At 38.6% G+C, this 12,307-nt stretch overlaps 1 protein-coding gene across 3 annotated transcripts in view; it reads right to left on the bottom strand.

Moving 5' to 3' along the window:
* LOC150082208 (uncharacterized) overlaps positions 1 to 12,307 on the bottom strand; it is a 285,622-nt gene that overhangs the window by 82,970 nt on the left and 190,345 nt on the right. For all 3 annotated transcript variants that reach the window (XM_090379171.1, XM_090379172.1, XM_090379169.1), the window contains one exon: positions 10,008 to 10,136. In XM_090379171.1, the coding sequence (XP_090235297.1) occupies positions 10,008 to 10,136 (129 nt within the window). The remainder of the gene's footprint in view (positions 1 to 10,007; positions 10,137 to 12,307) is intronic.

The following is a 12,307-nucleotide window of genomic DNA, read 5'->3' on the forward strand; positions in this document are numbered from 1 at the left end:
CAGTCAAACTAACAGATCAAACTTATCTGCAAAAAGAGCTAAACTTCCCAAACACTTCTTCATTCATTTCACAAATATATGTGGTCTCAGTTCCAATCTCAATGATATCCATTTCCAATTACAGTCTGCCAAACCCTGCATACTTTTTCTGACAAAAATCCAATTATCGGATGATTCAATTACTGTTCATCTCAGTTGGCCTAATTATTCACTGTATGATTCCTTTCGCTTCAAAGGTGTTAGGTACTTGTACATATGTCTGCTCTGTTATCCCCTGTTGGAAACAGTAATTTGGAATCTCCTCTTTTCGACCTTCTCTGGCTTAAAATCTCTCTACTGCATTCTGTCAAATTCATCTGTTGCCTCTATCATTCTTCCAACTCCATTAATCACTAATCAACTCCAGCTGGCTTCATCAGCATCATCAAAGAAATGCTGAGGCGTTTGCAATTACTAACAACCTCACATAGATTGTTCATTTACCTACCAGAATAGCAGACAATCCTAACCACAAAGCCAACATGCTTGATCTTTTTCTCACAAACAACCCTTCTAAGTACACAGTCAAGGTGAGTGGTCCTCTAGGCATCTCAGATCTCAACTTGGTGATGGTCTCTTCTCCAATGGAGCCTTTCTCTCATGGCCATTCCCAACCTCATGTTGTTTGGCATTACAAGAATCCAAATGGGATGATCTGCAAGATATCTTTTCTTCTTTTCCTTGTTTGGATTACTGTTTCAAAAGTTCTGATGTCAACGTTTGCTCAGATCATGTTAGTAAAATTATTCTTGTAGGATCAAATCCTTTATTCCACACTCCACCTTAAAATCTCATCCTTTATCTAAACCTTGGTTTTCCAATAAATGTGCTAAGGCATTTAAGATAAAAATGTTGCATATTGCAACTGGCTTGTATTCAAATCTCCAGGTTTATTTTCTGCCTACACCAAAGCTTGCAAACAATTGTAAAGCAGTTATTCAGTCCAAACTAGATTTGCTCATATACAGCCAGTTTCTAAAAAGGGTGACAAATCTTTCCCATCCAATTATCAACCCATTGCACTTACTTCTACTCTCTCTAAAGTAATGCAGAAATCTATTAATTAACCACCAACTCTTAAACTATCTAGAAATCTTCCATCTGATCAACGTTTGCCAGTATAGATTCTGTCACTGTTGATTTACTGGTGTTATTCTGGCTTATGTTACCCATCTTTGGATAAATTCAATGGAAAATTTTGTGAAACTCAAGCAGTTGCTCTTGACATTACAAAGGCTTTTTTTTTTTGTGTTGGCCATAAAGGTCTTCTGAATAAGCTTGTTTGTTATTTGGTTTTTAGGAGCATTAGCAACTAAGGCCATATTGCTCCAGGGATATGCAGTGGTCATTCCCTGACCTTTCCAAATTCTCTGTATTTGGTGGTCACGGGCTCGAACCCGGTCTAATTAAGAAGCGTGTGCTACGTACTGCTGCTCCTGCCCACCTGGCTACGGAGGTGCCTCTGAATAAGCTTCCATGTTATGCTTTGCCAACTGATTTTTGTAATTGGGTATCCAGAACAACAGAAGAAGGCTATTAAGAACCAGAGGGATTACTTCCAAGAAAACACATTGGCAACCTACTGAGCCATAAGGAAGATAGACAAATGGCACAAGCCACTCAACCTCAAAACAAGGAGAGCCCACTTGAACAAATGGAAGAAACAAAGATGGGCAAAAGAGACACTCTATGGCAGGCACTACTATGACCTCCTCAAGACTAAATAGATAAGATGGCTCACCAGTGGGAGGCTGTCTCCTGAGATTGAAGGATTCATGCTTGCCATCCAAAACCAGGCAATCAACACCAGCAACTACAGAAAATACATCGCCAAGGGCCTCAGAGTGACAGATGACACATGTCGACAATGCCACCTGGCACCAGAAACAATCCAGCACACTACTGTGGGATGTAGGGTGATCACCCAGATGGAAAACACTCACAGACACAACCAGGTCATCAGGACAATACATCAGAAGCTAGTGCACAAATATCAGTTGATCAAAGAAAGTGTATCACATTACAAATATGAACCAGAGGCCGTACTAGAGACCACTACTCACAAACTATATTGGGACCTCATCATAACAATGGACAAAATGATCCCCACAACAGACAAGACAAACACACTGACAATAAGGAAATGGATACCTACCTGATTGACATAGAATGCCCAACACCAGCAACCTCCAGAAAACCTAAGAGAAAAAACCAAGAAGTACACAGACCCAAAACAGGAAGTAAAATAAATGTGGCATATCTACAAGGAACTTCAGAAAGCCATGATCCTGAACACATGTAGGATATTCAGAGAGTTCCCCAACTAACAGTAGTAGTAATAATAATAATAATAGTAACCAAACAAAATCAACCACCTCATGCACTAAGTACTAGTACCCATCAAAGGGCAGAAAAAAAATCCCACAAGGAGAAAAAAGTCATAATAATAATAATAATGCCTGCACATTTTCAGGTAGATGGTCACAGGACTAAATGTCCTTTTCCAGCAAGTCCCAAACATAATCACTTGGGTTAATATCAGGTGAGTTGGGAGGCCATGGGAGGATGCACAATTCACTGTCATGTTCCTGAAACCAGTAGCAATCTGCCAGACCTCGTAGTAGTAATGGCATGTGATGCAAGAAAGCAAGTGTATGAGCTTTATTTTATGCAGCATCAGACAAAAAAAAAAAACAAAAAAACACACCATTCCCTCCAAATGCCTGTCCAGTTCCTCCTTAAATTCATTTAACCTATCAACTTCCACAACGACAAATGGAAGTTTGTTCCAGCAATTAACTACCCGCTGGCTAAAGCAAATTTCCGCACATCTATTCTACATCTGTCTTTTCTTAATTTGAATTTATGCTCCCTTAGGTTCGAAATCTGAACGTGGAAGGATCCCATCAGAATTCAGTATGCTCAACCCATTCAAGGCCTTATACATCTCAATCAGATCACCACGCAGGTGCTTAGTCTCCAGCCACTGCAATTTGCAGAACTTAAGCTTCTCTTGGTAAGAGGATCCCTTCATTCCCCTCACCAAACTTGTTGCCCTTCTCTGTAAACGCTCAAGCAAATCTACATCCTTCCTAAAATGAGGCCTCCAGACCTGTATGCAGTACTCAAGACATGGCCTGACCACTGCCTTATACAGAGGGACAATCACCTCCTTTTCCTTGCTAGCAAAATTCCTATATATCATTGACAAAACCCCATGACCTGCCCTGGCAGCCTGTATGAATTACTCAGAAAACTTCATATCTGACTGCACAATTACTCCCAGGTCTTTTCCATTTTCTACCACCTTAAGTGTAATACCACACAGTTGGTATGTTTCTCTGGGGTTACTTCTACCCATATGCAGTACTTTGCATTTGTCAAGATTAAACTTCAGTTGCCACCTCTCAGCCCATCTGCCCAAATTTTCTAAATCCTGTTGCAGTAACAAACTGCCATTACTGTCATTAACAACCTTGCCAACCTTTGTATCATCTGCAAACTTTGACACTAAGCCTGATATACCTTCATCAATATCATTGATAAATATACAAAACAACAGTGGACCCAACACCGGACCCTGTGGGACTCCACTAATAACATTAGTCCACGAAGAGCAGCACCCATTAATTACCACCCTCTGTCTTCTCCCACTCAACCATCCTTTTATCCATTGTAGCAACTTACCCTTAATACCATTCTGCTCCAATTTGTACAATAGTCTTCCATGCACAACAGTGTCAAAAGCTTTCCTGAAATCCAAATATATGATATCAAAATTATTTTTTGCATCCAGTTCCTTTGTAACCACATCATAATATCCTATCAAATTTGTCAGACAAAACTTTCCCTTAACAAACCCATGCTGTGTCTGAATTATTGCTGCAGTCTTGTCTAGATGATCCTGCAATGCATCTTTAACCAATGACTCCATTATGTTACCAGGAACAGAATTTAAACTAACTGGTCATGTGCAAATTATGAGACCAAGGATGCTCTCATAATTATGGCTAAGAGTTTGCTTAGTTGCTTTGCCACCTCCTTTAATATAACTGGATAGATCCCATCCATCCCAGGTGCCTTTCTTATGTTTAACTTCAACAATTTCTCCTCCACTTTGCTCTCAGTTATTACAAAATCATTAAGCACCCTGCTACAATTTGATAACCTTCTGCCATTTTCAAACCTTAATAACTCCTCATGTGTGAATGTAGATGCAAAATACTCATTTAGTTTGTTTGCTATCTGAGCAGGATCATCAACAGTCGAACCGCTGATATCAAGTGGACCAATCAGATTCATCCCCTTCCTTTTAGAGTTTATATAAGTAAAGAAATCCTTGCTGTTTTTCTTAGCATCTTTTGCCAAAGATTTCTCGTAATCTGCCTTCACCTACCTAACCTCCTTTGTGACCTGATTACAGACTAGCTTATATCTGCCATAGGCTTCTGAGTTGCTTGATAATTTATATGCATCCCATGAATTTTTCTTCTCTGTCACGAGACTCATTAGTTCATTTGTTGTTCAAGGTTCTAACCTAAACCTTGAACAATATTTCTTAATAGGTATGAAACTTTTAGTAGCATCCACAATTAATTTCTTGAATGCTTCCCACTTAGAATTTACTGTTGGTAACATCGTCAGTTGATCCCACTGTACATAATTTAAAAACTGTCTGAGACCGCTGTACTCACTTTTATGGAAGCAAAAATACCTTTCTTTTACCCCTGATGGTAATTATATCTTTAAGTAAATCCCACATCAGTACACTGTGATCACTGCCACCTAGTGGTTCCTTTATCTGCAAATTCTTAATACACGAATGATCACTGCTGATAACCAAATCAAGAGCATTATCCTCTCTGTTTGCCTCTCGAACATGCTGCTGCAGAAAACAATCATCCAATAAATCCATAAAAGTCTTACTAGTGTATGAGTGACCAACCACAAGTTCCAGTCAATATCTGGGAAGTTAAAATTCCCCATTATAAGACATTCTGATTTACTAGCCCACTCTATTTCTCTGTACAATTGTTCATTGTACTCATTCGAGTCATTAGGCCTATAGCATACTCCTACTCTTATTTTTGCTTTCGCAGTGCTTATGTCACACCAAACTGACTCAACAGTGCACTGTTCATCTATATTAACTGGATGCACTTCTTTTGATTTTATGTTTTTCTTAATTAACAGCATACCACCTCCTGCCTTCCTATCCTGTCTATCCTTTCTGTACACATTGTACTCCCCAAATTCCAGTTCTTCATTCCTTATATCTGTGTGACACGTCTCTGCTATCCCAACAATATCTGCCTTTGATGTCTTGACCAACACTTCAAATTTATTTACTACTTCTAGCATTGGTATACATGCATGTATACATGTACCTATCCTTATTATTAGTTACTCTAACACATCACATATACCCACCTGTTTCACGATGACTGCCATCAGTCTCTGAAACCCCCAGCACCCCTTGCTCCAGGTCGCTACTTATTCTAACAGAAGTTGTGCAAGAATCACCTTCGCCTCTGCCTGCGGCATGACATGACGTCTTGTTGATAGACGCTACAGATGTCTGGATGCACTCACATCATGAAAGGGTGTGCTTGGTTGGCGATCACAGAAAGATAGGTGTTTCCCATCAAACCTTTGATTAACAGTGATCAGAGGACAAGGGCATGCCAAGAAAACAGTCCCCAAACCTCTATCACCACCATGTTTCTTTCTCCAAATGCAGATAAGCCCATCAATATGACAGAGTTGGAAACAGAATTCATTAGCCCAGGTGACAGATGCTGGTGGTCCTGTGTTGGTGCTGACATGCCCATGCAGTTTCTTGTTTCTCACAGTGAGCACAGGTACCTGTGACAGCCATTGACTGACATAGTCTATACGAGCTAATATCCCACAAATAGCCCATCTGGATATTGGATGTGCTATTCCTATTTTGTACTGAGTCTCTGTGCTGCATCACTGCTGAGTCACAAGATGAGACAAATGATAGCACATGACTATCCCACGTGTGACTTTTGGCTGGTTGTTCGACTATTGTTGAATCAGTCAGGGTAGACTCGCAATTCCACAGAATGAAATCACTTAACCATGTTGGTTATCATAAAATTACTGGCACTTGCAGGTCTCACCCCCCACAATCATTCCATATTCGAAGTCGCTGATCCATTCTTCCTTGCAGACACTCAAAAACTGATCACCACGTATGCAAACTACAATTTTATATCAGCTGTTCCTAACTTCAAACCTCACCAGCATCAAAGTCATCTCAGTTTTATTCTTTACTGTGTATGTTGATCTCATTAGGTAAGAGATTGCAGTTTTCTCTAGTCTATCCTGGTCTCATATATTTATGTTAGCATGTGACTGCAGCCTTGATATTGCAGAATTTGCTGTTTCCCACATTTTTGTCTGGTTTCATCTATTTAGCTGCCTGACATGCCTTTTTCCATCAAATTTCAAAATTTTGCAACTTTTGGCTTTTCTTTCTGAAAAATTTTAATATCATTTTAGTCAATTTATATTTTAGTAATTACATGGCAGCATTCACTGCTTGAAGTCTGAAATAGAATTACATACTTTATACTCACTAGAGGTGCTGTTTATGGATATTTATATCTGTGTTTACACATTTTTTATTCATTTTTTCATGGCTTCAAATACTTCACTGGTCAGGAATGCATTTGCTTATTGGTTTCTGTAGTGTGGGAGTTATAGCCTCAACTCAGCTATGGGTGGCCTTGGTGGATAGAGTTATCAAAATACTAAGTATTTCCATCACAGAGTGGTGTGACTTGTAGCTTTTCCCATGAAGAAAGATATCATCAATGGCAAAATGTCTGATGTGCAACTTTCATCTTCACTCCATTTGTTTTTATTAATTAATAAATTAACTATTTTATAATTAATTAATTAATAAGTAATATGTTAATTTATTAATTAATAAGTAATATATTAATTTATTTTACTTAGTATCTCTACATTTATCATTTCAATTTGTAAAAAATTTAAACTAGTAAAGGAGACAAACTGTCTGACTGGCATTCTGGAGTTTCTTCCAGTCAATCTATATACTTAATTTTGCAATAACTTTATTGTTGGGAGACACTGTCTCTCAGGCATTTTGGAGTTTTCCTTTTCTTCCAATCATCATTCTTACTTTACATATAGGTTGGCATGTCAAACTTTAAATTGACATAGAAAGACATGCCATTTAAGAGGCTGACTTTTTTCAAGGTTTATGGTGTGACTATTTGGTTGGCATCAACAAGAATACCACATATATCTTACCCACAACCCAAATAAAGAGCATTTATAGTTTATTTTGACTACTGTTAAAAGTTTATATATCACTCAATTTTACCAACTTCTAGATCTGAATAACAGTGAATTTTTTCGATTTCAGATTTTGTAAAGCCAAACCAGACAGGTGCAATCCCCTTCTCCAATTTTGAAAGCCCTTTTCATGTTGTCATCTATTAAAACTGTGTCAAATATTCGCTGGAAACTTATATAAGAGATGGCAGCACATACTGGAAAAATTCAGGTAATTCACATATCAACAGACACACTGTTTGAAATGACCTTCAAAATGTACATATGTACCCAAGGAGACCAAGCATGAAAAATGTTGATTTATATATGTGATGATGAAATAGTTAAGTACACTTCTTTTTGATTTTTTTTTTAAGGATGTTCAGTTTTACTACAGAATGAGCACAGCTTAGTCAATAAACTGCATGAATTTCACAGCATTCTTTTTGAACACCTTTTTGATGTGGTTTGTTTGTTGAAAACTTCTCCCTCTGGTTCACAGTTCAATCACTTAGTATTGCCTATTTAGTATCTTTTAAGATCCACAACCAAGCTGCAGTTGACTACAGATTACCATGTCAACTTTCATGAATAAACTGCTGCCAACCACAGTGCAGCCACATTGAATTGTGGAAGAAAAAATAGTAAAAAGAGTGCAGTAAACTCCACTTGAATTGTTAACAACAGTTAAGAAAAAATGAGCAATGAAATTAAGACATTAAAAGTTACATTTTTATTAAAAAATCAAATATGTACATGTTAAATTAAATATTTACATATGTATCATAACTTTATTTTTAATTTTTGAATTAGAAATAATATTCATATTCTGTACTCTTTTATGTCCTTTTTTTCCTTTTCATCTTTCTTACTTTTCTAGCATCTTCTAGGCTTGGCAACCTACGAACTAAAACTATATCCTTTCTCTAAAACATTTTTAAAATTTGCATATATTTTCTTTCATTCATATAAAAGAATTTTATATTATTTTTAGGCTGTACTGCACTAGAATATGTAATTTTCATATCTCATGTTTCATTTCAAATTCTTACATCCATCCGCACTGCATTTTATATACTTTATATACACTGATTGCTCATCGGATTATGACCTACATAATTATACAGCGTTGGGCCACTGTTTGCATGGATAATAGCTGCTATTCACTTAGGCACTGATTCCACTAAATGTCTGAAGATATCCATAGGGATCCACAGAGGCATAAATTCGAGTTGAGGAAGGATGGTTGCAGGATAGATGTGCAGAAGTTTGCCTTCAGCCAGTGGGTGGTTGATTGTTGAAACAGGCTTCCATCTGGTGTTGTGGAAATCGATGGGTTGAATAAATTCAAAGAAAAACTAGACAAATTCTTGGAGGATACGAATGAGTGAACTCTGTTTTTTTTTTTTTGGCTGATGCCATATAAACTTGCTTTCTTGCATCATTTGCCATTACTACTACTACTATCTGCAACCATGCTGCCTGCAAAGCATTCCACAGTGTCAAAATAGATGACGGCTGCATGACCATATGCCTCACTTTCCATTCCAAAACATCCCACAGGTGTTCAATTAGATTGAGGTCAGGTGAAATTGGAGGTCAATCAAGATTGGTGATATCTTCACTACGTTCCTCAAGCCACTTGCAGACCCAATGATTGGCACATAATTGTCTTCGAAGATCCTGTTTCTATTTGGATAAAAATAAATGCAACATGGAAGGGTGAACTTGGTCTCCTAAGGGCTGCCAGTAGACCTTGCCAGTGAAAAATTGGCCCATATGCATCAGGGATCCTAATTCTTGCTAGCAAAATATGCTCCATATTAAGCAACCACTGCTACCTGCCTGGATAGTGCACCATGCACAATAGGTCCACAGACTCATGTTTCCGTCAGTGTGCTGCACCAGGTATTTGCACTCATCCAACCAGCACATTCGTTTTCAGTCCTCCAGTGTCCAACCAGCATGTTATTGACACCACAGCATTCACCATCAGTGATGATCTGCAGTGAGGAAGTGCCTCTTAGGTTGTCTGCTGTGGAACTCTATATGTGTGGGTGTGCAACACATGATCATTTGGGATATTGTTTTTGCATTCCCCATATTATATTACAATATCGACCATTGTATAGTGACCTGCTGTTGAACCCCATACAACCCTTTGCTTACCATGAACAATCCACCTTGTGTAATCTTTTACAGTTATGTCAGCGGGAGTTGTTTTGACCCATTTGACACTATTCTTTATACACCTTAACCACAGTGGGCCGGGAGCAACGGACAACAGATGCCATTTTCAATATGGAAGCAAAAGTGCATTAGCTCCTACAATCATACCCTTTTGAAACTCTGTGATGTTTTAAAGTGATAAAGTAGCAGTTGTCCCACAACTGCTACTTTATTGCTTTGACTTGCATGATCAAATGCAAATTACCACTGCTCTAGTGTGTGAAGCTGTTCAGCTTTTTATACTGTGAGATATACGGCATAATCCATTATGGATGGGGAAGTCGCAATTCAGTGATCACTGAGTGTATATACATGTGTGTGGGTGTATATTTGCACACAATACATTAACATTAAAATCTTATACTTTATATCAATAAATATGTATTTAATAAATGAAATAAAAATCTTACCTGCAGCACTCTCCACATTTTCTTCAGGGGATTTAATATTGGACAATGTACTTTCACCTACCAAAGAATCTTCTATTTTACTTAATGCTACATTACTGGCGAGATCTGGTGATTTTGGTGGAGTCATGTCTATAAATAAAAGGAATTTTTTGTCAATCACAGATCTTGATTTTTCTGAAAGTTTTAATTTAATTTTACTGAAATAATATTAGCCAGTCTGATTATAGTAAAGCCTCAGTAACTTGTCCTAATGGAGAAGGAGAATAGTCCATATTACAAAATAATTATATGTAGATATTTCAAGTAATAATTCATAAAACAAGAAAATGTATTCACAATCCAGCAACATATGTTAATTTAATGGAATTATAACACAAATATGAAGAAAAGGAAATAAATAAACTTTTAGAAAATGTTTATACTCAAAATTTATGCAAAGAGTTTAATTCAAATAGAACACAAGTAATACAGTTTTTTAAACAATAAACTTTATTTAATATGAAGAATAATACAGCAGGGCCAGTGGAGGCAGTAACTAAGATAAGTTAATAAGTTAACCCCTTCCTAAGCAAGTAAAAATATACATGAATACTGAAATACAAACATAATATAAACATTAAGAAGAGAATAAATACTAAATAGGCTGTGCATGCTCAGATGACTTGGAGAGCGTGCATATGAATGCGAGATTGTACAGACATTCATTCACTAGATCGGGCGCTTATTGTTGGTGCATGGGCGTATATGGAATTGCTGCCAGCATTTGTCATGCTTCAAAATTATTGACTCTAACATAGGGTGTAGCCTTGTACCTCTGCAGCAATTTAAGACTTTTGGACATCTGGATATATTTAACGATTCTAACCATAGGCAGTTACAGTAGTGTCGAGATTGGTCGATCACCTCACAATCGTGTCTGGGGTTGAGGTCATGATGAGTTGACCAAAAATGTTCCACGACTGTGAAATGCTCAGTGTCACCCAGGTGGATCGCCCTATTGTGTTCACACAAGGCGGTCCTAGAGATGTCTGGAGCTCTCCCCTATATAGCAACTGCTGCAATCATGGCAAGTTACGTGGTATACAATTGCATTGCGTAAGACTTCCATAGCCAGGTGGGTAGAAGCAGCAGTGCACAGCACATGCTTCTTGAATAGACCGGTGTTCGAGTCCGTGACCACCAAATACGGAGGATGCGGAAAGGTCAAGGAATGACCACCGCATATCCCCAGAGCAATATGGCCTTAGTTGCTAATGCTCCTAAAAACCAAATAACAACAACAACAGCTGCGTAACAGAGTGGCGATGGGTGTTTTTATGCTCAAGACCAGAGATTGTAAGCTCCTACCAGGGAGTTGTACACATTTCATGCAGTACTCAAGCAAGATCTTAGAAATCTGGTCTGATGTGCCAGGATAATAAGTCTCGTTCCCCACAACAGTGTACCAGCGATACACTGTTGCGAGGGGATGAGGGCCTCGTGTGAGTTGCAAGTACTTGTGCTTGTAGCAGGCACTTGTCTAACACACAGGCTGGGTATCGACAATTGGTTAGGTCAGCTTTTATTCTGGAAACCTCCGGGCGCCTGGCTTCCTCTGACTTGGAATGGCTCCAAGTTCAAGAGAGAAGAGCGCGTGCGGTACTGTTTAGATAACAAGGAGCATGGGCTGACCTGCAGTTAGTGAATTGCCCGCACTACAACAGTACCCTGGAAACTGCAGGTTTCCAGGTGTGGGCCCACTCGTTTCACCAAAACAGCCAGGATAGGAAGGGATCCATCCGCTTTCAACTCTAAAGTGAACTGGATGAAGGGGGATAAGGAATTGAGGTACTCCAACAGTGCCGCATCTAAACCACAGGGGATGATGGTGAAAATATCATTAACATATCTGCACCACATAGTACAAAGGGTACTAGGAAAGTTTTGCAATACAGCTTTGTTTATTTAATTTTTTCAAAGTAATTTCCTCTACATTCAATACATCTCTCCATCCTCCGAAACCAATCTTTAAACCAGTTCTGCCAAGTTTCACTAGGGAGTAAAGCACACTCGTTGTCCCAAGCCCATAGAAGGTCCTCATCACTGGAAAACCGCCTCCCTTTTAGCTTCATTTTCACATGCGGGAACAGTGCAAAGTCGCAGGGAGCAAGGTCTGGACTGTAGGGAGGGTGCTCGAGAAGTTTCAGTCCTGTCGTGGTCAAATATTCGGTGCAGGCTTTGGCGCGGTGAGCTGCAGCATTATCGTGATGGAGGTACCAGGTGTCCATTCTTGACTTTGGCCGCAGGTTCTTCATAGATCC

This window comes from Mastigoproctus giganteus, chromosome 8 (genome assembly GCF_048544385.1).
Source record: "Mastigoproctus giganteus isolate SK-2022 chromosome 8, ASM4854438v1, whole genome shotgun sequence".
Taxonomy (NCBI): domain Eukaryota; kingdom Metazoa; phylum Arthropoda; class Arachnida; order Uropygi; family Thelyphonidae; genus Mastigoproctus; species Mastigoproctus giganteus.